The sequence below is a fragment of the Carcharodon carcharias genome (assembly GCF_017639515.1).
Source record: "Carcharodon carcharias isolate sCarCar2 chromosome 37 unlocalized genomic scaffold, sCarCar2.pri SUPER_37_unloc_2, whole genome shotgun sequence".
In the NCBI taxonomy this organism is placed as follows: Eukaryota; Metazoa; Chordata; class Chondrichthyes; order Lamniformes; family Lamnidae; genus Carcharodon; species Carcharodon carcharias.
This window is the reverse complement of record NW_024470767.1, coordinates 1120171-1133973: the sequence shown is the minus strand read 5'-3', so window position 1 is coordinate 1133973 and position 13803 is coordinate 1120171. Positions and strand designations below refer to the sequence as shown.

Genomic DNA, 13803 nt, shown 5'->3' with positions numbered 1-13803 from the left:
TACAAGGGATAAGTCAGAGACGGAGACAGTCACTGAGGAAGGAAATATGGCTGTGAAAGCGAGTTTTCGGAAATCCTAACAGAGAGAAGAGCAGTACTTCTTCAAGGTAGGCATTCCTGGAAGAGAAGTGGCAGTGGATTAAACACTAAGGTAAAAATAAAATACTGCAGATGCTGGAAATCTGAAACAAAAACAGAAAATGCTGGAAAAATTCGGCGGGTCTAATACCATCTGTGAAGAGAAAAAAAAGTTAACGTTTTGAGTCCTTATGACTTCTTCAGAGCTAAAGATAAGTAAAAACATGATGAAATTTATACTGTTTAAGGAGGGTGAAGCTGGATAGAAGGCCAGCGATAGGTGGAGGCAAAGGAGAGATTGACAGAGATGTCATGGACAAAAGGACAAAGGGGATGTTAATGATACTGATACTGACTAAAGGAGGTGCTGATGGTGGTGTTAAGGTCAGAAAGCAGAATGTGATAATAGCAGGACAAGGGTGAGCACCTCTGGAAAGAACAACATGAACAAGTGACTGTTGGCCCGTGTGGAGGTGGGGACGGGGACGATGGTGGGAAAAAGATCGAAAATAGGATAAAAGGTGGGGATAAAACAATTAATAAAAATGAAAATAAATAAAAATAAGTGGATAAAAAATAAAAATTAAAAAACTAAAAAACGAAAATGAATATTGAAAAAAGGGGATTGGAAAGGGGGTGGGGATGGAGGAGAGAGTTCATGATCTAAAATTGTTGAACTCAATATTCAGTCCGGAAGGCTGTAAACTGCCAAGTCGGAAGATGAGGTGCTGTTCCTCCAGTTTGCGTTGAGCTTCACTGGAACAATGCAGCAAGCCAAGGATGGACATGTGGGTATGAGAGCAGGGCGGTGTGTTGAAATGGCAAGCGACAGGGAGGTCTGGGTCATGCTTGCGGACAGACCGCAGGTGTTCTGCAAAGCGGTCACCCAGTCTGCGTTTGGTCTCTCCAATGTAGAGACCACATTGGGAGCAGCGAATGCAGTCAACCAAACTGAGGGAAGTGCAAGTGTAGCGCTGCTTCACCTGGAAGGAGGGCTCCCCCACCCCCACCCCCACAGGGGCTCCCTCTCATATCAATACAGCCAATCACAGGTCTCCCTTCTCAAAATACAGCCAATCACAGAGGCTCCCTCTCACAACACAGCAAATCAGAGCTTTGTTCCCCTATATTCAAGAAGGCAGCTCACCATCACCTTCTCAAGAGCAACGAGGGATGGGCAATAAACACTGGCCCAGCCAGCGAAGCCCACATCCCGTGAATGAATAAAAATAAATAAATATCAGACAATCACATGATGGGCTGGGCTCACTCTCATGATTTCAGCCTATTGTTCCCTACCTGTATAGCCAATCCAAGGGCTACATTTCATTTGGATTCCCCTAAACGGGCCAATCCTAGGCCTCTTTCCCCATTGGTACAGCCAATCCCAGGCCTACTCCTTCATTGGTACAGCCAATCCCAGGCCTCCTCTCCCATTGGTGCAGCCAATCCCAGGCCTCCTCCCCCATTGGTGCAACCAATGCCAGGCCTCCTCCCCCATTGGTACAGCCAATCCTGTGGCTCCTCTCCCATTGGATAAATGTGTATATTCAGCACCCCACCAACTGGATTCTCTGTCAGTAACCTGGGTTATCTGGGAATTAATGGAATTGGGGATTGAAACATTAAGTTGGTTCAGTTTATAGGAGGAGATGTGGAGTCACACAACAAATTTGTTCCATATTAACACAACTTTATTTGGATAAAAAAAAAGATAATACTTTATATATTGAAGCAAAAGACACAGAACAGTGATCCTTAGTGAAGGACCAGGACACTCTCTATCTCTCTCCGAATACTGATAACAGGCCTGCTGTTAATAGCTCAATAGAGAAACAAAGAAAGCACAACAAGTTACTGAGACATTCACAGACTGTCCCTGATGCTCACAGGGGTGATGGAAACAGATTCAATAGTAACATTCAAAGGGGTAATTTGATAAATACACAAAGAGGAGAAACTTGTAGGAGTATGGGAAAGGGCAGCTGCAGTGGAACTAATTGGATAGCTCTTTCAAAGAGCTATTACAGGCATGATGGGCCGAATATCTTCCTCCTTTGCTGGTCATTCTATGAATCTGTAACAAACTCCTCCCGGAGTGCTATCTGGCAGGTGTAACACAATTCTCCGAACCCCAGAGAGCAATAGCTGGTGTTGCAGCATCTGAGCCTGGACAAGGCCAGTTTAATCCAGCTGCAGCCTACTGAATGCAAATGATCCACACCCTCCAGATCAACGTGTCCCTTCTTCCTCCCACCACCCCCACCCAACAAAGCTGCCAGGTCTCACTCAGGTAGGATTGCACATGTTCATCTCCCAAGGGACCATGCAACCTGATGGAGGCTGGATGTTCCACTGCAGGGAGCCCTATATCCAGTGTGTGTGAAAGAGAGAGTCTGTGCGCGCATCTGTATAAATGTGAGAGAGAATGTGTGCACTTGCAAGAGTGTGAATGTGTTTGTGCGTGAGTGTGTGAGAGAGAGAGAGATGTGTGTGTGTGTTATTTTTCGTGGGATGTGGGCGTCACTGGCTGGGCCAGCGTTTATTGCCCATTCCTAGTTGCCTCTTGAGAAGGTGGTGGTGAGCTGCCTTATTGAGCCGCTGCGATGCGTGTGGTGTAGGTACACCCACAGTGCTGTTAGGGAGGGAGTTCCAATGTTTTGACCTGACAGTGAAGGAACGGCGACATAGTTCCCAGTCTGGAGGGTGAGTGGCTTGGAGGAAAACTTCCAGGTGGTGGTGCTCCCACGTCTGCTGCCCTTGTCCTTCTAGATGGTAGCGGTTGCAAGTTTGGAAGGTGCTGTCGAAGGAGCCTTAGGGACTGAGAGTGCGTGTCTGTGAGTGAGTGAGTGAGTGTGTTTGCGTGCATGAATGCATGCGTTTGTATGCATATGAGTGCATGTGTTTGCGTGCGTTAGTGCGTGAATGTGCATGCGTTTACGTGCATGCGTTTGCCTGTGTGTGTGCATGCGTGAATGTGTGTTTGCGCGCGAGCGTGAATGTGTGTTTGCGTGCGCGCGTGAATGTGTGTGTTTGTGCGTTTGCGCGTGAATGTGTGTGTTCGCGCGCGCGCGTGAATGTGTGTGTTCGCGCGCGCGCGCGAATGTGTGTGTTCGCGCGCGCGCGCGAATGTGTGTGTTCGCGCGCGCGCGCGAATGTGTGTGTTCGCGCGCGCGCGCGAATGTGTGTGTTCGCGCGCGCGCGCGAATGTGTGTGTTCGCGCGCGCGCGCGAATGTGTGTGTTCGCGCGCGCGCGCGAATGTGTGTGTTCGCGCGCGCGCGCGAATGTGTGTGTTTGCGCGCGAATGTGTGTGTTTGCGCGCGCATGAATGAGAGTTTGCGCGCATGAATGAGAGTTTGCGCGCATGAATGCGTGTGTTTACACGCGTGAATGTGTGTTTACACGCGTGAATGTGTGTTTACATGCGTGAATGTGTGTTTGCATGCGTGTGCATGAACATGTGTGTTTGCATGAATGTGTGTGCAAGTGTGCATGTGCATGTGTATGTATTTACACATACACAGAAACACAGACACACGCTAGGGAGAGTGGACAGAGACCAGGAGCAGGAATCCCGATTTCAACTAACCCTCCCTTCCTAAGGTGAGCTGCAGTTTTTGGAGATGGACATCATCCATGTTTGTTCCTGTGGATTTGACTCTGGTTCTGCTTTAGCTGAGTAGCCACATGTAAAGTCAACACAAATTCTATCACCGGCTTGCACGTTCAATCACATTCCACTATTGGCACCAGCTTTTCTATTTTTTGCAAAGAATCAATGTTTTGAAGAAAGTTTTCAACACTGTGGAACTGCAGTGAGGTGCAGCGAGCTCTGAATATTATTGCCCCTCTTTAACTCAGTTACAGCCTTGACTGTGATTGTTAAATCAGCACAGGACATCATGGTGCCTGGGCCTTGCCTGCAGTGTGCATAGGGCTCAGTGCCACGGCAGGAAAAGTATTTAACAGCTCGGTCACTGGTTAATTCAGCAGCGGCCAGGGACGGAGCCTGGGCCTTTCCTGCTGTGTGTGTGACTCAGTGCCACCGCGGGAGGAGTATTTAACAGCTCAGTCACTGGTTAATTCAGCAGCGGCCAGGGACGGAGCCTGGGCCTTTCCTGCTGTGTGTGTGACTCAGTGCCACCGCGGGAGGAGTATTTAACAGCTCGGTCACTGGATGACTCCTCGCTGTATAAGAATTGATCCTGAGGGTGAGTGCGTGACACAGAGCAGCAAGATTCTAACACACATCCACCACCTGACCCTCTCTCTCTGTCCATATTATACATCAGCTTTATGGCACCAAAGACACAAACATATTCAAAAAACAAACAAGGACAAAATTCACTATTTACAACACATAGCAAAACATCACTCGCAACACATCAGGTACAGCACGGGGTTAGATACAGAGTAAAGCTCCCTCTACACTGTCCCCATCAAACACTCCCAGGACAGATACAGCACTGGGTTAGATACAGAGTAAAGCTCCCTCTACACTGTCCCCATCAAACACTCCCAGGACAGGTACAGCACGGGGTTAGATACAGAGTAAAGCTCCCTCTACACTGTCCCCATCAAACACTCCCAGGACAGGTACAGCACGGGGTTAGATACAGAGTAAAGCTCTCTCTAAACTGTACCCATCAAACACTCCCAGGACAGGTACAGCACGGGGTTAGATACAGAGTAAAGCTCTCTCTAAACTGTCCCCTTCAAACACTCCCAGGACAGGTACAGCACGGGGTTAGATACAGAGTAAAGCTCCCTCTACACTGTCCCCATCAAACACTCCCAGGACAGGTACAGCACGGGGTTAGATACAGAGTAAAGCTCCCTCTACACTGTCCCCATCAAACACTCCCAGGACAGGTACAGCACGGGGTTAGATACAGAGTAAAGCTCCCTCTACACTGTCGCCATCAAACACTCCCAGGACAGGTACAGCACGGGGTTAGATACAGAGTAAAGCTCCCTCTACACTGTCCCCATCAAACACTCCCAGGACAGGTACAGCACGGGGTTAGATACAGAGTAAAGCTCTCTCTAAACTGTACCCATCAAACACTCCCAGGACAGGTACAGCACGGGGTTAGATACAGAGTAAAGCTCTCTCTAAACTGTCCCCTTCAAACACTCCCAGGACAGGTACAGCACGGGGTTAGATACAGAGTAAAGCTCCCTCTACACTGTCCCCATCAAACACTCCCAGGACAGGTACAGCACGGGGTTAGATCGAGAGTAAAGCTCCCTCTACACTGTCCCCATCAAACACTCCCAGGGCAGGTACAGCATGGGGTTAGATACAGAGTAAAGCTCCCTCTACACTGTCCCCATCAAACACTCCCAGGACAGGTACAGCACGGGGTTAGATACAGAGTAAAGCTCCCTCTACGCTGTCCCCATCAAATACTCCCAGGGCAGGTACAGCATGTGTTGAGAGACAGAGTAAAGCTCCCTCTGCACTGTCCCCATCAAACACTCCCAGGACAGGTTCAGCATGGGGTTAGATATAGAGTAAAGCTTTCTTACTGTTAAATTTGAGTTGTTTTATAGAGTGTTGGATGGAGAGACTATCATGACCATTGGCCATCGTCTGATACCTGCACCTGCACTGGGTGACTCAGAATCTAAAAACCATTCCTGACATCCGTCATATAGAAAGATTCCTGCATGTACCTTCATATCATCACATGGACGCAGACAGAAAGAATGACAGAAATGGAGGAGGGGGAGGTCACAGGGGGAGGGGGGTAATCATAAAAAAGGGTATCATAGACCTTGGGAAATCACAGGCAGTGGGGCCACAGAGAGGGCATCACAGACTTTTGGGGATGCAACAGAGGGGGTTACTGATATTTGGGGATCACATACACAGAGAGAGGGTCACAGATATTTGGGAATCAAATAGAGGGGGTCACATATTTGGGGATCAAACAGAGGAGGTCACAGATATTTGGGGATCAAACAGAGGAGGTCACATTTGGGGATCAAACAGAGGGGGTCACAGATATTTGGGGATCACGGACATTAATGGGGGGGGGGGGTAATTACAGACATGGGGTCACAGACGAGTATAAAAGCTGTTCTCTACATAGCTCGCCAGTTACAATGTTCCTCTAAGAATCGGCAGTTTCGAATCTCGACCATCCCCGTGATATATTCCAGTCAGCGTGGGTCTGAGAGATTGGAGACTGGAGTTTGCCCTGACTGTCTGTGTGGCCTCTGACCCTGTGCTGGGCTAACACAAGGGCTTACTGTACGAGAAGAGTCCAATCGGGAAATGCTTGACGTGTGTAGGCCACTGAGCTGCCAGCTGAAAAAACTTCACATCGTTCCAATCCAGTCCATCGATGGAAACTACAAAACACAAAATATCATCGATCACTGTTTCATCTCCTCACCCTCAACCCCATCCCTTCGTCACACGCAAGCATCCATCAGACACTAAGACATATTCAGGGCAGTTAACCAAAAACTAATTCAAAGGGGTCGGTTTGAAGGAGTGCCCTGAAGTGGGTGGGGAGGGTGGTGGCGGACAGGGAGTCTTAGGGAGGGAAATCCAGAGTTTAGGGACCGCAGGCAGCTGAAGGCACGGATGCCAATGCTGGAGCAATTGATTGGAAACGCACAAGAAGCCGGAATTAGAGGAGTGAGGGTATCTCGGAGGGTTGTAGGGACTGGAGGAGGTTACAGAGATAGGGAGTGTTGTAGGGGCTGGAGGAGGTTACAGAGATAGGGAGGGTTGTAGGGGCTGGAGGAGGTTACAGATAGGGAGGGGTGTAGGGACTGGAGGAGGTTACAGAGATAGGGAGGGTTGTAGGGGCAGGAGGTTACAGAGATAGGGAGGGTTGTAGGAGCTGGAGGAGGTTACAGAGATAGGGAGGGTTGTAGGGGCTGGAGGAGGTTACAGAGATAGGGAGGGTTGTAAGGGCTGGAGGTTACAGGGATAGGGAGGGGTGTAGGGGTTGGAGGAGGTTACAGAGATAGGGAGGGCTGTAGGGGCTGGAGGAGGTTACAGAGATAGGGAGGGTTGTAGGAGCTGGAGGAGGTTACAGAGATAGGGAGGGTTGTAGGGGCTGGAGGAGGTTACAGAGATAGGGAGGGTTGTAGGGGCAGGAGGTTACAGAGATAGGGAGGGTTGTAGGAGCTGGAGGAGGTTACAGAGATAGGGAGGGTTGTAGGGGCTGGAGGAGGTTACAGAGATAGGGAGGGTTGTAGGGGCAGGAGGTTACAGAGATAGGGAGGGTTGTACGAGCTGGAGGAGGTTACAGAGATAGGGAGGGTTGTAGGGGCTGGAGGAGTTTACAGAGATAGGGAGGGTTGTAGGGGCAGGAGGTTACAGAGATAGGGAGGGTTGTAGGAGCTGGAGGAGGTTACAGAGATAGGGAGGGTTGTAGGGGCTGGAGGAGGTTACAGAGATAGGGAGGGTTGTAGGGGCAGGAGGTTACAGAGATAGGGAGGGTTGTAGGGGCTGGAGGAGGTTACAGATAGGGAGGGGTGTAGGGACTGGAGGAGGTTACAGAGATAGGGAGGGTGGTGGGGGCTGGAGGAGGTTACAGAGATAGGGAGGGTTGTAGGGGCTGGAGGAGGTTACAGAGATAGGGAGGGTTGTAGGGGCAGGAGGTTACAGAGATAGGGAGGGTTGTAGGAGCTGGAGGAGGTTACAGAGATAGGGAGGGTTGTAGGGGCTGGAGGAGGTTACAGAGATAGGGAGGGTTTTAGGGAATGGAGGAGGTTACAGAGATAGGGAGGGTTGTAAGGGCTGGAGGAGGTTACAGGGATAGGGAGGGGTGTAGGGGCTGGAGGAGGTTACAGAGATAGGGAGGGCTGTAGGGGCTGGAGGAGGTTACAGAGATAGGGAGGGTTGTAGGGGCAGGAGGTTACAGAGATAGGGAAGGTTGTAGGAGCTGGAGGAGGTTACAGAGATAGGGAGGGTTGTAGGGGCTGGAGGAGGTTACAGAGATAGGGAGGGTTGCAGGGGCAGGAGGTTACAGAGATAGGGAGGGTTGTAGGAGCTGGAGGAGGTTACAGAGATAGGGAGGGCTGTAGGGGCTGGAGGAGGTTACAGAGAAAGGGAGGGTTGTAGGGGCTGGAGGAGGTTACAGAGATAAGGAGGGGTGTAGGGGCTAGAGGAGGTTACAGAGATAGGGAGGGGTGTAGGAGCTGGAGGAGGTTACAGAGATCAAGGGGAATTAGAAAATGAGGTTTTTAAAATTGAGGTGTTGCCCACTGGGCAGAGACGTAGGTCAGTAAGCACAATGGGGATGATGGGTGAACGATTTTGTGTGTGTTAGGATGTAGGGTAGCAGAGTTTAGAATGAGAAAAAGAGGGGTGAATTTGATAGAGTGGTCTGCAAACATTGGAATAATTGTATCTGTTGGTGATAAAGAGTAGGTTAGGGCAATCAATCTCAGAGGAACGCTGGGATGTGGAGGGGAGAATCACACTGGGACAAGAGGAGCTGATCACCCATGAATAACTCTGAGCTTCTCAAAGCTCAGCTATTGCCATCCTGCCCAATTCAAACACCTTCCTCCCTGTAATGATCAAACCTTATTAATGAGGTCAGCGCGAACTAGCTGACCTCTGACCCCACAGCTGACCTTTTAACATGCTCTGATGCTGTTGTTTTGCTGAGCAGATTAATCGACTGATCCCTTCAATGACCTGACTCTTTGAATCCAACTCCTTTTCCTTTGGCCTCTTGCTTAAGAATAATGTCGGCACTAAAAACAGAATAAAATTCAACAATTCATCCACAGGGCACCCAACACATTCCCCCATCGCCAAAATCCCCATTGATCCCCATCACCAACACATTCCCCCATCGCCAAATCCCCATTGATCCCCATCACCAACACATTCCCCCATCGCCAAAATCCCCATTGATCCCCATCACCAACACATTCCCCCATCGCCAGGATCCCCATTGATCCCCATTACCAACACATTCCCCCATCGCCAGGATCCCCATTGATCCCCATCACCAACACATTCCCCCATCGCCAGGATCCCCATTGATCCCCATTACCAACACATTCCCCCATCGCCAGGATCCCCATTGATTCCCATCACCAACACATTCCCCCATCGCCAGGATCCCCATTGATCCCCATCACCAACACATTCCCCCATCGCCAGGATCCCCATTGATCCCCATCACCAACACATTCCCCCATCACCAACACATTCTCCCATCCCCAAAATCCCCACTGATCCCCATCACCAAAATCCCCATTGATCCCCATCACCAAAATCCCCATTGATCCTCATCATCAACACATTCCCCCATCGCCAAAATCCCCATATACCCCTCCCAATCGCCATCCATGCCCCCCAAATCTCCATCCATCTCCGAATCCCCATCCATCTCCGAATCCCCATCCTTCCCCCTCGAATCCCCATCCACCCCCTCGAATCCCCATCCACCCCCTCGAATCCCCATCCACCCCCTCGAACCCCCATCCACCCCCTCGAATCCCCATGCACCCCCTCGAACCCCCATCCACCCCCTCGAACCTCCATCCACCCCCTCGAATCCCCATCCACCCCCTCGAATCCCCATTTACCCCCTCGAATCCCCATCCACCCCCTCGAATCCCCATCCACCCCCTCGAATCCTCATCCACCCCCTCGAATCCCCATCCAAATCCCCCTCAATCCCCACCAATGACATTTCCACAATGGGTAGACTCACTGATCCAGGTGCAGGTATATCTCCTGTTGGTCCCACTGTCCTCTACCCTCACTCTTCTCTCTCCCTCACTCTCCCTGCCCTCACTCTCTCCTCCCTTGCTCTCTTCCCCACTGTCCCCGCCCTCACTCTCTCCTGCCCCCCTCACTCTCTCCCTTCACCCTCCCCCGCACTCTCTCTCCCTCTCCCCCTTTCTTTCCTCTCTTCTTCCTCCGCACTCCTTCTCCCCACTGCAACCTCTCGATGGCCCCTGTGCTCACCTTTCTTGTTCTTTTCTTTGGTGACCACAGTCATGGACATGGTGATGGAGGGTGCGAGTTCACCGCCATTGGGGAGTCGGCTGACCTGTACAGAGCGGAATGCGCTCTTCAACGTGTTCTTCACATTAACATCACGCTTCTCCCCTTCCTTCCTCTTCTCAGCTGAGTGAGAGAGCCAGTAATCCACCTGTAGGCCCATCGCCTCACCCCCGCTCGGACTGTAATAACACCAACACTGTCACAGAGCAGCACCGAACCCCATCAATACCTGCCCAGTCCCTCCCTCCCAGGGCCCTGTAACGGACTGTAATAACACCAACACTGTCGCAGAGCAGCATCCCACCCCATCAATACCCATGTGGTTCCAGTCCCTCCCTCCCATGGCACTGTACCCGTCTTTCCCCCCCCCTCCCCCAGCCTTGTATCATTCTTCCTCTCTCCTGGGGCCCTTACCTTTCTCCCCCTTCCCCCGCCCAGTCCCTGTAGCCCTCCCCCTGACTCCCCGAGGGCTCTGTACCCTTCTCCCCTCACTAAATCCCCCCCCCCACCGGCCCTGTACCCCATGCCTGCTAGCCCAGTCACACTCACCTTGTTGTGGACAGACTCCCACTCATAGATGGCGAAGATGGAGGTGTGAACGAGGCTTCTTTTACCAGTGCTGAGCTCGAGCCGTGTGGAGGAGATGTCGAGGGAGGGCAGGCTGTAACTGTCACCGTGTCCTCCAGCTCTCCCACTGCAAACCAGATACACAAACAGAACTGAGCAATCCCCCAACATACAGGGTTACCGTACCCACCCTAACCTGCCCCAGGAGCTTGGTTATTCTGCTACCCGCCCACCAGCTTCCAGCTTCTTCCCCCCCCCCCCCCCACACATCCCGACAGACAGTTGCTCCCCAGAGCTCCACACAGGGCTTTTTTCTGCTTCCCCCCACACTCTGGTCACTCACCACACACACACACACACACACAACACACAACAGTTTTTCTCTGATCTCCCTGACATGGTTAATCAGCCCATACTCAGACTGATTTGCTGATGGATAAGCCATTTAACATTCAGCCTTAAGTGACAGCAGCTCCCTGTCTGAGACACCAGTTATCTAACACTGCGTGTACTTATACAGAGAGACCGGCAGGGGATAGACAGTGAGAAATATTTTGAGATAAGGTAAGAGACAAGCAGAAGCGGAGACACTCAGCAAACAGAGAGAGTCCCCTGTGCGTCAGTCAGAGACAATTTACCTGCAATGGAGGGACATGGTTCAATAATTCCAACCTTCACCACCTGGAGGAAAAGAAATCACATTTCACAATCAGATATTTCCACGATCCATAATAATAAGGTGTAGGAGCAGAAGTAGGCCATTCGGCCCATCGAGTCTGCTCCACCATTCAATGAGATCATGGCTGATCTGATCATCCTCAACCCCACTTTCCTGCCTTTTCCCCATAACCCTTGATTCCCTTACTGATTAAAAATCTGTCTATCTCAGCCTTGAATATACTCAATGACCCAGCCTCTACAGCCCTCTACGGTTAAGAATTCCACAGATTCACTACCCTCAGAGAAGAAATCCCTCCTCATCTCTGTTTTAAATGGGTGACCCCTTACTCTGAGATTATGCCCTCTGGTCCTAGACTCTCCCACAAGGGGAAACAACCTCTCAGCATCTCCCCTGTCAAGCCCCCTAAGAATCTTACATGTTTCAATAAGGTCGCCTCTCATTCTTCTAAACTCCAGTGAGTACAGGCCCAATCTACTCAACCTCTCCTCATAAGAAAATCCCTCCATCCCCGGGATCAACCTAGTGAGCCTTCTTTGGACTGACTCGAAAGCCAATATATCTTTCGTCAGATAAGGGGACCAAAACTGTTCACAATATTCCAGGTGTGGTCTAATTAGTGCCTTGTATAATTTAAGCAAGACTTCCCTGTTTTTATACTCCATTCCCTTTGAAATGAAGTCAAATATTCCATTTGCCTTCCCTATTACCTGCTGAACTTGAATGCTAGCTTTTTGTGATTTGTGCACGAAGGCCACCAGAACCCTCTGTGCTGCAGCTTTCAGCGGTCTTTCTCCATTTAAATAATATTCAGCTCCTCTATTCTTCCTGTCAAAGTGCATAACCTGACATTTTCCCACATTATATTCCATCTGCCAAGTCTTTGCCCATTCACTTAACCTGTCTATATCCCTCTGTAGACTCTTTGTGTCACCCTCACCACTTGCCTTCCCACCTATTTTTGTATCCGCAAATTTGGCGATAGTACATTCACTTCCCTCATCCAAGTCATTAATATATATTGTAAATAATTGAGGCCCCAGCACTAATCCCTGTAGCACTCCACTAGTTACAGGTTGCCATCCCGAAAATGCCCTCCTTACCCAACTCTCTGTCTTCTATTAGTTAGTCAATCCTCTATCCGTGCTAATATACTACCCCCAACACCATGGGCTCTTATTAAGTAGCCTTACGTGCGGTACCTTATTGAACGCCTTTTGGAAATGCAAATATATTACATCTACTGGTTATCTATCCAGCTTGTTACCTCCTCAAAGAATTCTAATTAATTTGTCAGGCATGATTTCCCCTTCATGAAGCCTTGCTGACTCTGCTGGATTAGATTATGTATTTCTAAATGCTCTGCTATTAGATCCTTTATAATAGACTCTAACATTTTCCCAATGACAGATGTTAAGCTAACAGGCCTATAGTTACCTGTTTATTGTCACCCTCCCTTTTTGAATAAGGGTGTTACATTGGCAGTTTTCCAATCCTCTGGGACTTTTCCAGAATCTAAGGATTCTTGGAAGATTACTACCAGTGCATCCACTATCTCTGTAACTACTTCCTTTAATATCCTAGGATGCAACCCATCAGGTCCAGGGGACTTATTGGCCTTTAGACCCATGAGTTTCCCTAGTACTTTTTCTCTAGTGATAGTTATTGTATCTATTTCCTCCCCCAACTTTTTCCCCTTGATTATTTAGTATTTTTAGAATGCTATTAGTCATTTCTACCGTGAAGACTGAAGCAAAGTATTTATTCAACTCCCCTGCCATTTCCTGATTCCCCATTATTATTCCCCCAGCCTCATTCTCTAAGGGCCTATGTTCATTTTGGTCCCTCTCTTCTTTTTTATATATTTAAAGATGCTCTTGTTATCTGTTTTTATAATACTTGCTAGTTTACCCTCAAAGTTTATTTTCTCCCTCTCTATTATTTTTTGGTCATCTTTTGTTGGTTTTTTAAAACTTTCCCAATTCTCAGGCTCACCACTAATCTTTGCCACATTGTATGGTTTTTCTTTCAATTTGATACTATCCTTAACTACTTTGGTTAACCCCATGATTGGTTTATCCCCGTCCTACAATCCTTCTTCCTCATTGGGATGTATCCTTGTTGAGAGTCATGAACTATTTACTTAAACGGCTGACATTTTTCCAAACAATTTAGAATCTGTAATTACAGATAAAGACCGTGTCCTGTGACTGTGTGCCTGTGTGTGTGAGAGAGAGAGAGAGAGAGAGAGACAGACAGAGCGAGAGAGAGAGAGTGAGAGCGAGAGAGAGTGAGTGAGAAAGAGCGGGAGAGTGAGTGAGAAAGAGCGAGAGAGTGAGAGAGAGAGCAAGAGAGTGAGTGAGAGAGTGAGCGAGAGTGTGAGTGAGTGAGCGAAAAAGTGAGTGAGAGTGAGCGAGAGTGTGAGTGAGAGAGAGTGAGTGAGAGAGAGTGAGTGAGAGAGAGCGAGAAAGTGAGTGAGAGA

At 49.4% G+C, this 13803-nt stretch overlaps 2 protein-coding genes across 2 annotated transcripts in view; one reads left to right on the top strand and one right to left on the bottom strand.

Moving 5' to 3' along the window:
- Positions 1–5478: 5478 nt before the first annotated feature.
- On the bottom strand, positions 5479–11332 carry LOC121274690 (phosphofurin acidic cluster sorting protein 1-like; the record flags this gene model as incomplete). The annotated part of the gene is made up of 5 exons (XM_041181993.1): positions 5479–6438; positions 8686–8808; positions 10037–10254; positions 10625–10769; positions 11281–11332. Coding segments are annotated over 5 exons (657 nt in total), but the record flags the coding sequence as incomplete, so codon positions are not given.
- Positions 11333–12544: 1212 nt separating this feature from the next.
- The window catches only part of LOC121274689 (equilibrative nucleoside transporter 2-like), a 20297-nt gene continuing 19038 nt past the window's right edge, over positions 12545–13803 (top strand). The window contains exon 1 of the mRNA XM_041181992.1: positions 12545–12567. Within this exon, the coding sequence (XP_041037926.1) occupies positions 12545–12567 (23 nt within the window). The remainder of the gene's footprint in view (positions 12568–13803) is intronic.